The sequence below is a fragment of the Bos javanicus genome, chromosome 5 (assembly GCF_032452875.1).
Source record: "Bos javanicus breed banteng chromosome 5, ARS-OSU_banteng_1.0, whole genome shotgun sequence".
Lineage (NCBI taxonomy): Eukaryota > Metazoa > Chordata > Mammalia > Artiodactyla > Bovidae > Bos > Bos javanicus.
This window is the reverse complement of record NC_083872.1, coordinates 42,944,315-42,959,132: the sequence shown is the minus strand read 5'-3', so window position 1 is coordinate 42,959,132 and position 14,818 is coordinate 42,944,315. Positions and strand designations below refer to the sequence as shown.

At 39.5% G+C, this 14,818-nt stretch overlaps 1 protein-coding gene across 2 annotated transcripts in view; it reads right to left on the bottom strand.

Annotated features, from left to right (window-relative positions):
* Nucleotides 1-10,557: 10,557 nt before the first annotated feature.
* Nucleotides 10,558-14,818, bottom strand: part of CPNE8 (copine 8) — a 276,946-nt gene continuing 272,685 nt past the window's right edge. For both annotated transcript variants that reach the window (XM_061416467.1, XM_061416470.1), the window contains one exon: nt 10,558-12,423. In XM_061416467.1, coding sequence (XP_061272451.1) covers nt 12,235-12,423 — 189 coding nt within the window. In that variant the 3' untranslated portion in view covers nt 10,558-12,234. The remainder of the gene's footprint in view (nt 12,424-14,818) is intronic.

The following is a 14,818-nucleotide window of genomic DNA, read 5'->3' as shown; positions in this document are numbered from 1 at the left end:
TGGGTCTCCTGAATTGGCTTGTGATTTTTTTTATCTTTTAGCCAGCAGGGAAGCTCCAAGTAAAGAAATAGATGCATATTTCTATCAAAAGTCATATACAGTATTAGTCTTAAAGTTTTCTTCATTATATTCTAAAGCTTAAAATAACTCCAATAATCATTGGTTTAAAAAATCCAGCAAATTGTGGTATGTTATGAATGCACTTCCTGGGTGGCTCAGTGGTAAAGAATCTGCCTACAATTCAGGAGATCTGGGTTCAATCCCTGGGTCTGAAAGATCCCCTGGAGAAGGAAATGACAACCCACTCCAGTATCTTGCCTGGGAAATCCCAAGAACAGAGGAGCCTGATGGGCTATAGTCCATGGGGTCACAAAAGCGTCAGACATGACTTAGCCTCTTTGGCTAGTCTTTCTCCGTAGCTCCACCTGTTCAGGCACTTAGAGGGCTCCCTTGCCTGGGGTCCTTCTCTGCTGTTCATCACGTCAGGCACATAGAGGGGCCCTTCTGGCTGACTTCCTACTCTGTAGATCAGTGCCTTGGGTACTTAAAGGGGCTGTCTGGGTGGGTCCTACTCTGTAGATCAGTGTGTCAGGTGTTTGGTGGGCCAGCCTCTCTATTGTTCAGCCACCAGGTGCTGGCATGTGGGAAGAGAGAGGTTATGGTGATGGCTTCACCCCATATACATGACTCAGCAGTATCACCTTGCTTCCATGGCTGCCTGGCTTTCCTCCACAGGTATTTTCCACCACATCTCTTCCCTCATGTCCCCTTGGTCTGGCTCTCTGCAGTCAACAGCATCCCTCACCCTGGGATTGCTCCACAATCCCTAAGCTCCAGCTCCCAGCCACTGCACCTTCTAGGGGACCTGCATCCCTGTCCAGGGTATGTATGATTGTGGCAAGGTCTGTCTAATTCTCATTCCATTTAGGCTGCCACAGATCAGCTGTTTTACTCTTAGCCTTAAATGTTTCTCCTCTGACTCAGACAATTGTCCCAATGTAGGGATCCGACCCCTCCTTCAGTTCCCCAGTCCTCTGAGGGCAGGTCCAGTTCTAGCAACGCTCCTGTTTTTCCCCCTAGTCCCTTCATCCTACCGAGTTTTGCTTGGTTCTATATATTCTTCTCCGCTGATCAGGTACTCCTGTTCGCTCTCAACTGGTGTTCTCCATGCATGCACTTCTGTGTCTGAATGCACATTCCTGATGTATCCGTGGAGAGAGATGTACTCCATGTCCACCTACCCCATGTCCACCTACTCCTCCGCCATCTTGTTCTCTTGTTGGAAGATTTTTGATTACAGTTTTGATTTCCTTGCTTGTGATTGGTCTGTTCAGATTATGTATTTATTCCTGGTTCATTTTTGGAATGTTATACTTTTCAAAGAATTTGTCCATTTCTTCCAAGTTGTCCATTTTACTGGCATATAGTTGCTCATAGTTGTCTCTTATGATCTTTCGTATTTCTGTGTTGTCTGTTGTGATTCTGCCATTTTCATTTCTAATTTTATTGATCTGATTCTTCTCCCTTTTTTCCTTGATGAGTCAGGCTAACGGTTTGTCTATTTTATTCCTATTCTCAAAGAAGCAGCTTTTAGTTTTGTTGATCTTTGCTATAGTCTCCTTTGTTTCTTTTTCACTTATTTCTGCATTGATTTTTATGATTTCTTTCCTTCTACTAACTTTGAGGTTTTTCTGTTCTTCCTTGTCTAGTTGCTTTAGGTGTAAAGTTAGGTTGGTCATTTAAAGATTCTCTTATTTCTTGAGGTAGGCTTGTGTTGCTATAAAGCTCTCTCTTAGCATCGCTTTTACTGAATCCCATAGGTTTTGGGTTATTGTGTTTTCATTTTCACTTGTTTCTATTCATATTTTGATTTCTTTTTTGATTTCTTCTGTGATCTGTTGGTTATTCAGAAGCATGTTGTTTAGTCTGCAAATGTATGTTTTCTTTACAGTTTTCCCCCTGTAGTTGATATCTAATCTTACTGCATTGTGATCAGAAAAGATGCTTGAAATGATTTCAGTTTTTATTTTTTATTTACTAGGGCTAGATTTGTGGCCCAGGATGGGATCTATCCTGGAGAATGTTCTGTGTGCATTTGAGAAAAAGGTGCAATCCATTGTTTTTGGCTGAAATGCCCTATAGATATTAATTAGGTCTAACTGGTCCACTGTACTAATTAAAGCTTGTGTTTCTCTGCTAATTTTCTGCTCTGTTGGTGTGAGTGTGGTATTGAAGTCCCCCACTATTATTGTTACTGTTAATTTCCCCTTTCATACTTGTTCACATTTGCATTACATATGGGGCTTCCCTTGTGGCTCAGCTGGTAAAGAACCTGCCTGCAACGAGCGAGACCTGGGTTCAATCCTTGGGTTGGGAAGACCCCCTGGAGAAGGGAAAGGCTGCCCACTCCACTATTCTGGCCTAGAGAATTACATTGACTGAATAGTCCATGGGGTCACAAAGAGTCAGGCACGACTGAGCCACTTTCATTTCACTACATATTGAGGCGCTCCTAAGTTGGGTGCATATATGTTGCATCCATAATTGTTACATCTTCTTTGATTGTTTCTTTGATTATTATGTGGTGTCCTACTTTGTCTCTTGTCATGGTCATTTCAAAGTCTATTTTATCTGATATGAATATTGCTATTCCTACTTTCTGTCTCTATTTGCATGAAATATCCTTTTTTTGCCCCTCTTTTTCAGTCTGTATGTGTCCCTAGGTTTAAGGTGGGTCACTTGTAGAGAGCATATATAGGGGTCTTTTTTTGTATCCATTTGGTCAGAATTTGTCTTTTGGTTGGAGCATTTAACCCATTTATACTTAAGGTAATTATTGATAAGTTTGAGAGTCCCTTGGACTGCAAGGAGATCCAACCAGTCCATTCTAAAGGAAATCAGTCCTGGGTGTTCTTTGGAAGGAATGATGCTAAAGCTGAAACTCTAGTACTTTGGCCACCTCATGTGAAGAGTTGACTTATTGGAAAAGACTTTGATGCTGGGAGGGATTCAGGGCAGGAGGAGAAGGGGACGACAGAGGATGAGATGGCTGGATGGCATCACCGACTCGATGGACGTGAGTTTGAGTGAACTCTGGGAGTTGGTGATGGACAGGGAGGCCTGGCGTACTGAGATTCATGGGGTCGCAAAGAGTCGGACACGACTGAGTGACTGAACTGAACTGAACTGAATGAACCCATTACCATTTACTTTGTTGCTTTGGATTCATTTTTATAACCCCTTTCTGTGTTTCCTGTCTAGAGAAGATCCGTTAGCATTTGTTGAGAGTTGGTTTGGTAGCGCTGAATTCTCTCAGATTTTGCTTGTCTGTAAAGCTTTTGATTTCTCCTTCATATCTGAATGAGATCCTTGCTAGTTATAGTAATCTTGGTTTTAGGTTTTTTTCTTTTATCACTTCATGCGTGTCTCGCTATTCCCTCTGGCTTGAAGAATTTCTATTGAAAGATCAGCTGTTATCCTTATGGGGATCCCCTTGTGTATTGTTTGCTGCTCTTCCCTTGTGGCTTTTAATAATTGTTCTTTGTGTTTAATTTTTGTTAGATTGATTAATATGTGTCTTGGGGTGTTTCACCTTGGGTTTATCCTGTTTGGGACTCTCTCGGTTTATTGGACTTGGGTGGCTATTTCCTTCCCCATTTTAGGGAAGTTTTTGATTATTATCTCCTCCAGTATTTTCTTATGGCTTTTCTTTTTGTCTTCTTCTTCTGGGACACCTATGTTTCAAACGTTGAGGCGTTTAAAATTGTCCCAGACGTCTGTGAGATTGTCTTCATTTCTTTTTACTCTTTTTTCTTCTCTGCTTCCTTTATTTCCACCATTCTATCTTCCACCTCATTATCCTCTCTTTTGCCTCAGTTATTCTACTGTTGGCTCCCTCCAGAGCGTTTTTAATCTCAGTTATTTCATTGTTCATTATTGACTGACTCATCTTTACTTCTTCTAGGTCCATTTATTGCATCTTCTCAATCCTGGTCTCTAGTCTATTTATCTGTAACTCCATTTTATTTTCAGGACTTTGGGTCATCTATACTATCATTATTCTGAATTATTTTTCAGGTGGACTCCTTATCTCCCCCTATTTTGTTTGGTTTGGTGGGTTTGAACCATGAACTTCCAGATGTTCAAGCTGGTTTTAGAAAAGGCAGAGGAACTAGAGGTCAAATTATCAACATTTGCTGGATCATTGAAAAAGCAAGAGAGTTCTAGAAAAACATCTATTTCTGCTTTATTGACTATGCCAAAACCTTTGACTGTGTGGATCACAATAAACTGTGGAAAATTCTGAAAGAGATGGGAATACCAGGCCACCTGACCTGCCTCTTAAGAAACCTGTATGCAGGTCAGGAAGCAACAGTTAGAACTGGACATGGAACAACGGACTGGTTCCAAATAGGAAAAGGAGTACGTCAAGGCTGTATATTGTCACACTGCTTATTTAACTTATACGCAGAGTACATCATGGCAACCCACTCCAGTACTCTTGCCTGGAAAATCCCGTGGACAGAGGAGTCTGGTAGACTGCAGTCCATGGGGTCGCTAAGAGTCGGACACGACTGAGCGACTTCACTTTCACTTTTCACTTTCCTGCATTGGAGAAGGAAATGGCAACCCACTCCAGTGTTCTTGCCTGGAGAATCCCAGGGATGGTGGAGCCTGGTGGGCTGCCGTCTATGGGGTCGCACAGAGTTGGACACGACTGAAGCAACTTAGCAGCAGAGTACATCATGAGAAATGCTGGGCTGGATGAAGCACAAGCTGGAATCAAGATTGCTGAGAGAAATATCAATAACCTCAGATATGCAGATGACACCACCCTTATGGCACAAAGTGAAGAACTAAAGAGCCTATTGATGAAAGTGAAAGAGGAGAGTGAAAGAGTAGGCTTAAAGCTCAACGTTCAGAAAACTAAAATCATGGCATCTGGTCCCATCAGTTCATGGCAAATAGATGGGGAAACAGTGGCTGAGTTTATTTTTTGGGGTTCCAAAATCACTGCAGATGGTGATTGCAGCCATGAAATTAAAAGACGCTTACTCCTTGGAAGGAAAGTTATGACCAACCTAGACAGCATATTAAAAAGCAGAAACATTACTTTGTCAACAAAGGTCCATCTAGTCAAGGTTTTTCCAGTAGTCATGTATGGATGTGAGAGTTTGACTTTAAAGAAAGCTGAGTGTTGAAGAATTGATTCTTTCTGAACTGTGGTGTTGGAGAAGACTCTTGAGAGTCCCCTAGACTGCAAGGAGATCCAACCAGTCCATCCTAAAGGAGATCAGTCCTAGGTGTTCTTTGGAAGGAATGATGCTAAAGCTGAAACTCCAATGCTTTGGCCACCTCATGCGAAGAGTTGACTCATTGGAAAAGACTCTGATGCTGGGAAGGATTGGGAGCAGAAGGAGAAGGGGACGACAGAGGATGAGATGGCTGGATGGCATCACCTACTCAAAGGACTTGAGTTTGGGTAAACTCCAGGAGTTAGTGATGGACAGGGAGGCCTGGTGTGCTGTAGTTCATGGGGTTGCAAAGAGTTGGACGTGACTGAGTGACTGAACAGAACTGAACTGACCTATCATGTTCCTTGAGCTACTGGATATTTCTCTGCCTTTTCATTTTGATTAGATTGCTGTGTTTGAGGTGTCCTTTCTACAGGCTAGAAGGTTGTGGTTCCTCTTCTTTGTGGAGTCTGCCTCTTATGGTTGGGGTTGGACCAGTGGCTTCTCAAGGTTTCCTAGTTGGGGGAACTTGTGCCTGTGTTCTTGTGGGTGGAGCTGGATCTCTTCTCCCTGGAGTGCAGTGAAGTGTCCAGTAGTGACTTTTGGTTGTATATGGTTTTGATATGGCTTTGGGAAGCCCATCTTTTAATGTTCAGGGTTGTGTTCCTGTTTTACTGGAGAATTAGTATGGTGTGTCTTTCATTGGAACTTGCTGTCTCTTGGGAGGAGCTTGGTTTCAGTGTAGGTATGGAGACTTTTGCTTGGGCTCTTGTCTATTAATGCTCCCTATAGACAGGAGTTGTCTGATGTTCTAAAATTCTGGAGTGAGCCTCTTGCCTCTGGGCTTTGGTCCTCCTTTTACAGTAGCCTTGAGACTTCTCCATCCATACAGCACTGAAGATAAAACCCCTAGGTTAATGGTGAAAGAACTCTTCACAGCCAGGAACACCCAGAGAGATTCATAGAGAAGAGAAGAGAAGAGAAGAGAAGAGGGAGGGGGGAGACAGAGGTGACCAGAAAGAGAAAATGGAGTGTCAAAAGGGAAGAGAACAATCAAGTTAGTAATCAAATCCTTATGTGAAAATGGATATTGAAGATTAGATTTTTAAAGGTACAAAATTGATAATAAATATCAAAAAGCAAAGATTAAAAACCTAGAATAGAGGTTAGACTCTCAAAAATACAATATAAAAATACAAAACAAAATTGGTCACAAAGATTAATAAAAATATTTGGATTTTTTTAAAAAAATAAGGTTATTTTTTAAGAAAGGTAATCAGTTCTATTCAGTTGCTCAGTCGTGTCTGACTCTTTGTGACCTCATGGACTGCAGCATGCTAGGCTTTCTTGTCTGTCACCAACTCCTGGAGTTTACTCAAATTCAGGTCCATGAAGTCAGTGATGCCATCCAACCATTTCATCCTCTGTTGTCCTTTTCTGCTCCCGCCTTCAATATTTCCCAGCATCAGGGTCTTTTCAAATGAGTCAGTTCTTGGCATCAGGTGGCCAAAGAATTGGAGTTTCAGCTTCAGCGTCAGTCCTTCTAATGAATATTCAGGACTGATTTTCTATAGGATAGACTGGTTGGATCTCCTTGCAATAGTAGGTTATAAACATGAAAGTTAAAGGTGTAATAAAGCATTAAAATTTTTAAAAAATTAAAAAGTGATAATAGCAAAAATATATCTAGGAATTTCTCTTGGAGCTGTTGTGGGAAGTGTGGGGTCAATTCAGCGGCAGATAGTCCCTTGTTCTGGCTTGTACTTGTTCTAAAGTTCTATAGTTGCCCCTTAAATGCATAATCCCAGCATTAACTGCAGGGTTTTAATCTGCTGCACCTGTCACTTCCAGGGCTGCTGCTGCTGCTGCTAAGTCGCTTCAGTCGTATCCGACTCTGTGCGACCCCATAGAGGGCAGGCCACCAGGCTCCGCCATCCCTGGGATTCTCCAGGCAAGAACACTGGAGTGGGTTGCCATTTCCTTCTCCAATGCATAAAAGTGAAAGGTGAAGTCACTCAGTCGTGTCCGACTCTTAGTGACCCCATGGACTGCAGCCTACCAGGCTCCTCCATCCATGGGATTTTCCAGGCAAGAGTACTGGAGTGGGGTGCCATTGCCTTCTCTGCACTTCCAGGGCAGTTCACCCTTATTTGTTTATTTTGGATTCCTCTGTTTGCAAGTATCTTCAGTGTCTAATTTCTGCCCTCACAAGAGGGGACAAATGTGGCCCCTTATTTAGGCTCACTTGTTCAGTTATGCTGTGGAGATGGACTCTGCAAACAAATACCACTGGCATGTGTGGTACTATAGTGGGTTTGCTACAGTCCAAGGTGGTGTGTGCTTCCCAGGTCCACCCTGCTCAGGCTCCAGGGTGCTCTGCAAGGGTACTGTCCCAAGTGAGCCCTGAGTTTTGTGCATTTCCCAGGTCTAAGTCACTCAGGTTCTCAGGTGCTCCACAAGAGCACAGATCTAGATGGGCTGGGCAATTTTCGCCCTTCCCAGGTCCAAGCTGCTCAGGCAACTGGGTGCTTGATGAGCGCACTGTCCCAGGTGGGCTGTGAAGTCTTATGCACCTCCCCATTCTTGGCTGCTCAGTTTCCTGGGTGTGCCATGAGGGCACAGCCCCAGGTGTGGTGTGTGTCTCCTCTGAGGAGCTGATCTAAGGCTGTGATATTCCTGGCAGATGTGAGCCTTCCAGGATCCCAGGAAGATGTGCCTAGCAACTGACAGCCTGCTCACAGTTTGGTGGAAAATGCAGTCTCTGGGGCTGAAATTGGAGCAGCCCCTTGCCTTCTGGCTCTGGCTGCTGCACTTCTGCCTCTCTGCCTCTAGGGAGAGAGGGCCCTAAATGGTAGCTGGCTTGCTCTCCTTTGGTATTTGGTAGGGCACAAGTCTTTCTTCTGTGAGCATGCCAGGGGTCACCATGTGGTGTTAGAGCCTTTTGCCAGAAAGGTTCTTTTTCTTTGTGTCTCTGGTGATCCTATGGTTTGGGTTATTATGTCACATTAGCCCCATCAGATTGTCCTCAGGGCATTCAAGCCTGATCCTTATCCTAAAGACCAATGATGCAGCCCACGCCTCTCTGCCCAGCCCTCACTCACTGCTGGTGGTTGCGAGTGTCTGAGCTGCTTCTCCACTGGTAGTTGCAGTTAGGCACATACTCTGTGGTTTTTTATTTTTCCAGTTATGTAGCCCCTCTGAGATTCCAAATCTCTCCACTGACATGCCTGTGAGAGGGTTTCCTATTGCATGGAAACTTCTCCTTCATGACTCCCTCCCCAGGATAAGCCCTCTATCCCTAAATCCTTTGTCTCTATTTTCATCTTTTATATTTTGTCCTACCTCCTTTTGAGGCAACTGGGCTGCCTTTCTGGGTGCCTGGTGTCCTCCGACAGTGTTCAGAAGTTGTTTTATGGAAGTTGCTCTGCATTCAAATAATCTTTTTATGAATTTGTAGGGGAGAAAGTATCTCCCTGTCCTATTCCTTCACCATTATGGGATCGCCCTTCATCAGGGTCTTTTCTAATCAATCAGCTCTATGCATCAGGTGACCAAAGTACTGGAGCTTCAGCTTCAGTATCAGTCTTTCCAATGACATTCAGGCTTGATTACCTTTAGGATTGACTGGTTTGATTTCTTGCAGTCCAAGAGACTCTCTAGAGTTTTCTCCAACACCACAGATCAAAAGCATCTATTCTTTGGTACTCAGCCTTCTTTATTGTCCAACTCTCACATCCACACATGACTACTGGGAAAACCATAGATTTGATTATATGGACCTTTGTTGGCAAAGTAATGTCTCTGCTTTTTAATACACTGTCTAGGTTGGTCATAATTTTTCTTTCAAGGAGTAAGCATCTTTTAATTTCATGACTGCAGTCACCATCTACAGTGATTTTGGAGCACAAGAAAATAGTCACTGTTTCCACTGTTTCCCCATCTATTTGCCGTGAAGTGATGGGACTGAATGCCATGATCTTCATTTTTTGACTGTTGAGTTTTAAGCCAGCTTTTTTACTCTCCTCTTTCACTTTCATCAAGAGGCTCTTTAGTTCCTCTTCGTTTTCTGCCATAAGGGTGGTGTCATGTGCATATCTGAGGTTATTGCCATTTCTCCCGGCAATCCTGATTCAAGTGGTTGAATCAGCCCAGCATTTCACATGATGTACTCCGCATATAAGTTGAATAAGCAGGTTGACAATATACAGCCTTGATGTACTCCTTTCCCAATTTGGAACTAGTCTGTTTTTCCATGTCTGGTTCTAAATATTGCTTCTTGATCTGCATACAGGTTTCTCAGGAGTCAGGTAAGGTGGTCTGGTATTCCCATCTCTTTAAGAATTTTCCACAATTTGCTGTGATCCACACAGTCAAAGGTTTTTGTGTAGTCAATGAAGCAGAAGTAGATGTCTTTCTACGGTCCAAATGGATATTGAAAATTTGATCTCTGGTTCCTCTGACTTTTCTATATCCAGCTTGAACATCTGGAACATGTTGAATATTGTTATTTCACATACTGTAGAAGTCTAGCTTGGAGAAATTTGAGCATTACTTTGCTAGCATGTGAAATGAATGCAATTGTGCAATAGTTTGAACATTCTTTGGCATTGCCTTTCTTTGGGATTGGAATGAAAACTGACCTTTCCCAGTCCTGTAGCCATTGCTGAGTTTTCCAAATTTGCTGGCATACTGACTGCAGCACTTTCACAGCATTGTCTTTAGGATTTGAAATAGCTCAGCTTGAATTCCATCACCTCCACTAGCTTTGTTTGTAGTGATGCTAAGGCCCAATTGACTTTGCACTCCAAGATGTCTGGCTCTAGGTGAGTGGATCACACCATAGTGGTTATCCAGATCATTAAGATATTTCTGTGTAATTCTTCAGTTATTCTTGCCACATTTTCTTAATATCTTCTGCTTCTGTTAGGTCCATACTGTTTCTATTTTTTATTTTTTCCATCTTTGCATGAAATGTTTCCTTGGTATCTCTAATTTTCTTGAAGAAATGTCTAGTCTTTCCCATTCTATTTTTACAGTTTTAGATAAATCACCTAACCCTTTCAGTCCTGGTGTCTTCATTTATGCAACAAAGAGACAAGTCTAGGTATTTTCTAATCTTATGCTTGTTACTAATATTACACACATTTCTAATTATTATTCTCAACCATGCAAAGGATAAAGCTTGTAACTGAGCCTGTTTCTTAACCTTGTGCCCCCTCAAGATTTGGGCACACTAATATTTAGACAAAGAAGCACACAACTTTCATTTTTTTCTGATCAATTCAAAAAGAAACAACTGATGTTTTACAAGAGGGAAAGAATATTGATTTTATTTATTTTTATTTTTGAACTGAAGAATGAAGGCAAATAATAATAAAATTGCAGGGTAATAAACTATGCTGGCATAAACATTTAGGACCAGTAAAGGAAATCATCAGATTCTATGTCATTTATACATAAAATTTAGAGAGCAAACAGTTATCCTTTCAAAGATTTTAATTTATATTCCAAAGTGAACAATTAAAGATTGCATAATTATATAACATTGCTATTGTTAGATATGTGAATATATGTATATTTTCCTTTTCTGTAAAATAATTTCATGCTTATAAAAGTCACCTTTAGTCAACTTGGGACAAATAGAACAACACATAGTAGAAATAAACCGAGTAATAAATAGGATATAAGTAAGGAAAATATTATAAAGCAGGTACACTGTTGACATAAAAGAAAGAAATAAACATACTTTTCTATTACTTAAAGGAAATTCACAATCATTTCCAGGAATTCTTTAAGAATTTAAGGCCATTTGTTCTAGAGAAATGCTTTAATTTAGACACAACTGTCATTCTTGCCACAAAACTGTAATCCTCGTAAAAACTGTACATGCAAAAGCTCTTTACAATTTTTAACTGTGTACTATCAGATCAGAACATAGGAGCAGATTTTTTTCACAAATGTGTTGAGTATTAAGTCACGCAGTTGTATATATTTAATTGGGAATTTCACAAAAAACTTCTTGCCTGTACATTCTGTGTGGCAACTTGGAAAGGAATACAAATCAAAAGAGCCAGTATCCCTTTGAATTAAAATAATATCTAAGCAAGGTATAATGAAAAAAAGTGTTTAAAACATCTGCTGCACAGTTAAATACTCTGAATTTTAGTCTTTCTACATAGTATTGCAATATAAAGACATTACTTTTTACACAAAGTATTTTCTGTGCCTTTATAGTACACAATGTTTGACTTTTTATTATTTCTACTTATTATTACAAAACATAAACAAACTGCAGTTTAAATTTAGAACCCAAACTTGATGAAAAAGTGCATGTTCTTTCAGGATACACAGCTGCTAAGTGTAAATTCCCATACTTGACAAATAGCATAGGGAAACTGTTTACTAAACAGATGCAGCTTCATAAGACAACTCACTGAGAAATGTGAACTTATTTTTACTTTCCCTTCTTTGCAATTGCATTTGATCAGACAGTCATTCAAAGATATTGCTCTTGTGATTATAGCTATTGCAATTTAGAAGACAAAGGATTCAATATTCAAAACTTGTATTCTTAAGAATAGTTATAAAAGTACTGTAATTTAAAAAGTAGTAACATGTAAACATTGATACAGAGAGACTGCTTTCCTATACACATAGCAGTCTAAGACAATATCTGAGTTAAAAACATAGGTTGTGCTTTTTCCCGACAATTCACTGGAAATTAGCTGTTTTTCCAAAAACTTTTAAAGATTCATACAAGACATCATATTTTGCGTCAAGCATATAAACAGTTTTTCTGTTGCTCATGCAACAACCATATTTACAGTTTTGGTTTAGGAAGATAATAAATTTTGGATAGAAAACAGCATACTAACCAATTCTGCTGAAACCAAACTGAGATGAATATTTTATTCCCTGGTTCATTATGGAGCACCAGGAGAAAAGAATGGACTCAGCAGTTCTAACCAAAGTGTAGTTACATTAGCATTTTGGAACAGAGTTATATTTGAGTCTGTAACACATGTGTAGATGGGGTGTATGGGGGAGGTGCAGGCGATGGCTTGATTCCTCTGGCCCTCATGTAGGACAGAAACTGCTCAGGGATCTCCGCTAGGACATCTTTAGCTAATCTAGCCATGCTCAGAATGTGGTTTCCACTTCTGTCAATATAATCTCTGAATGGCACGAACTAAAACAGAGTTGAAAGTAAGTTATTTAACAGAGCTTACCATGCTATTTAAATAAATAAAAAAATAGACACAAAACTAACATATATGAACTTTTGGTTGTAGGAGAATCAGAGAAGCTAGAGTAATGAATGGCAAGATGCATAATAATTACTATGATTTAAAGAGATTTGATTCATTATAAATAGCTCTAACAGTGACCACAACTTTCTTATAATTTTTCTAAAATGAGATGTGATTGTTATTTATGTTTTTTCCCCACAATAACTGTCTCCTGGTCCTGATACACCCATCATGTTGCTACATGCATTATGCAGTTCTGAGTTCTACACCTAACCTGACTCCCAATTGAATGGAGCACTATCTTCCTCAGGGTTCAGTTTCTTCTCAAATGAAGTTAATGCATGCTTAACTTAGCTTTCAGTGTAGAAATATTACTCAATTCAGGGTTAAAAAATAGTGTACATTGCTAAAGATTCCTGAACACATGTTAAGTAGTTTAAATTATATTACCAGACCATCAAATCACATGGACAATGAATAAAAAATTTATACATTTCATATTAGTATGAACCTGAAATATGCTTGATTTTTATATGTTATTTGGAAAGGCAAACAATAAACAATTGGAAAACTTCAGCATAGATTTTGGTATACTTCTTATTGACGTATACCAAATATCAAAATTATTTTTACAATACATAAAAATGATTGCTCTATCTTTATATAAACAATCATGTGAGAATCTGTATCACTGAATACTCTGACAATAGATTGCTTGATTCTGTTCTCTGTTATAAAGGTTACTTAATAAAACATTGTGCTGTTTGAGAGGAGTGATTCAATTTCCCCTTAGAGACATGATGATTCTTGAAAGCAACTTGAGAACTGGTAATGTTGTGATAGTTTGGGCATGCAGTAATTTTAGGTTTTGGAGAAAAGGCACAGTGAAGACGTTTCAGGAGGTTGAACAACTTTAAAATATAATGTTTTGAAGTTTAAATTAAATCATTTTTTCCCCCAGAGAATCAGGGAGTGAGCACACTCTCATCTCATACGTAACTACTTTAAGTTTATTTTGAGAAATTTACTTTTGATTTACACAGTTACTCAAGATGTGCTTTCAGAAAACAACTGTTATTAGGAAGCAGACTTTAAACCAGTCAGATACTTGTGATAGATAAAGCAAGTTAAAATGTTAAATAGCAAATGTAATACCACTTATACAGTGAAAGCAATATCTTTTAAGGAAGATCAGAAAAGTACTTCTTTATTTTTAATATAAGGCATACTACAGACAGAAGAATACTTATATGATCATAATTTTACCCTGTTATGGTACCAAGAGGAAAACAACACAACTTTTAGAAATGTGATAGAAGGTGACAAATCTTTCTCTTATCTTAAAGGTAGCTAAGTAAGGATAAGAAAAACACTGACAGAGTAAATATAATCTTCAGTTGAGAAAAGAAATAGGCATATATGAATGTTTGTAAAGTTATTATCTAATTTGGACAATATGATATTTTTAACAAAAAAGCAAAGAGATGCAAACAAAGTTAGGGTTATTTTCTTTCTGACACTATAAGGTGAACACAGTGAAGGACTGATGAGAAAAAATATCTAAATTCTGCTATTGTTTATTTCATTCTTATTTTAAAAGGCATATTATTTTAAAAATAAACATTTAGTGATGGTTTGGTTGCCTGTGTGTGTGCTAAGTCCCTTCATTTGTGTGTGACTCTTTGCAACCCTATGGATTGTAGCCCACCAGGCTTCTCTGCCCATGGGATTCTCCAGGCAAGAATACTGGAGTGGATTTCTATGACCTCCTCTAGGGCATCTTCTTGACTTAGGGATCTAACCCGCGTCTCTTATGTCTCCTGCACTGGCAGGCAGGTTCTTTACCACTAGCAGCACCTGGGAAGTAGAGATCTATATCTATTTTATAGGAGATCAGTTTTTGAACAATTTATAGCTAACACCTATATTTCAGGGAAATGGCAACACTCTGGCAAATAGTTTATTCTTTTCTAGGGAAGAGGGAGACCTTACCTGCTTGTGTCTTTCCTTTACCTCAACTTTGCTCTTTTATTTACTTTTATTTTGGTTTTGACTTTTTTCCTAGACCATGGAAGCTAAATGCAGTTATCTTTTTATTCCCTCAACTCACAAACTCTGGAATTAGACTCCCCAGGTTCAGAGGCTGGTCCTGCTGCTTATTAGCTGCGTGATCTTGGACAAGTTATTTTCTACTGTCATTCAGTTTCCTTTTCTATAAAATGAAGATAATAATAAAACCTTCTTTATCTGTTTGTTATATTAAAAAAATCAACAAATAAGTGCTTAAAACAGTTTAAAGCTCATAATATGTATGATAGTCATTATTACTATTCA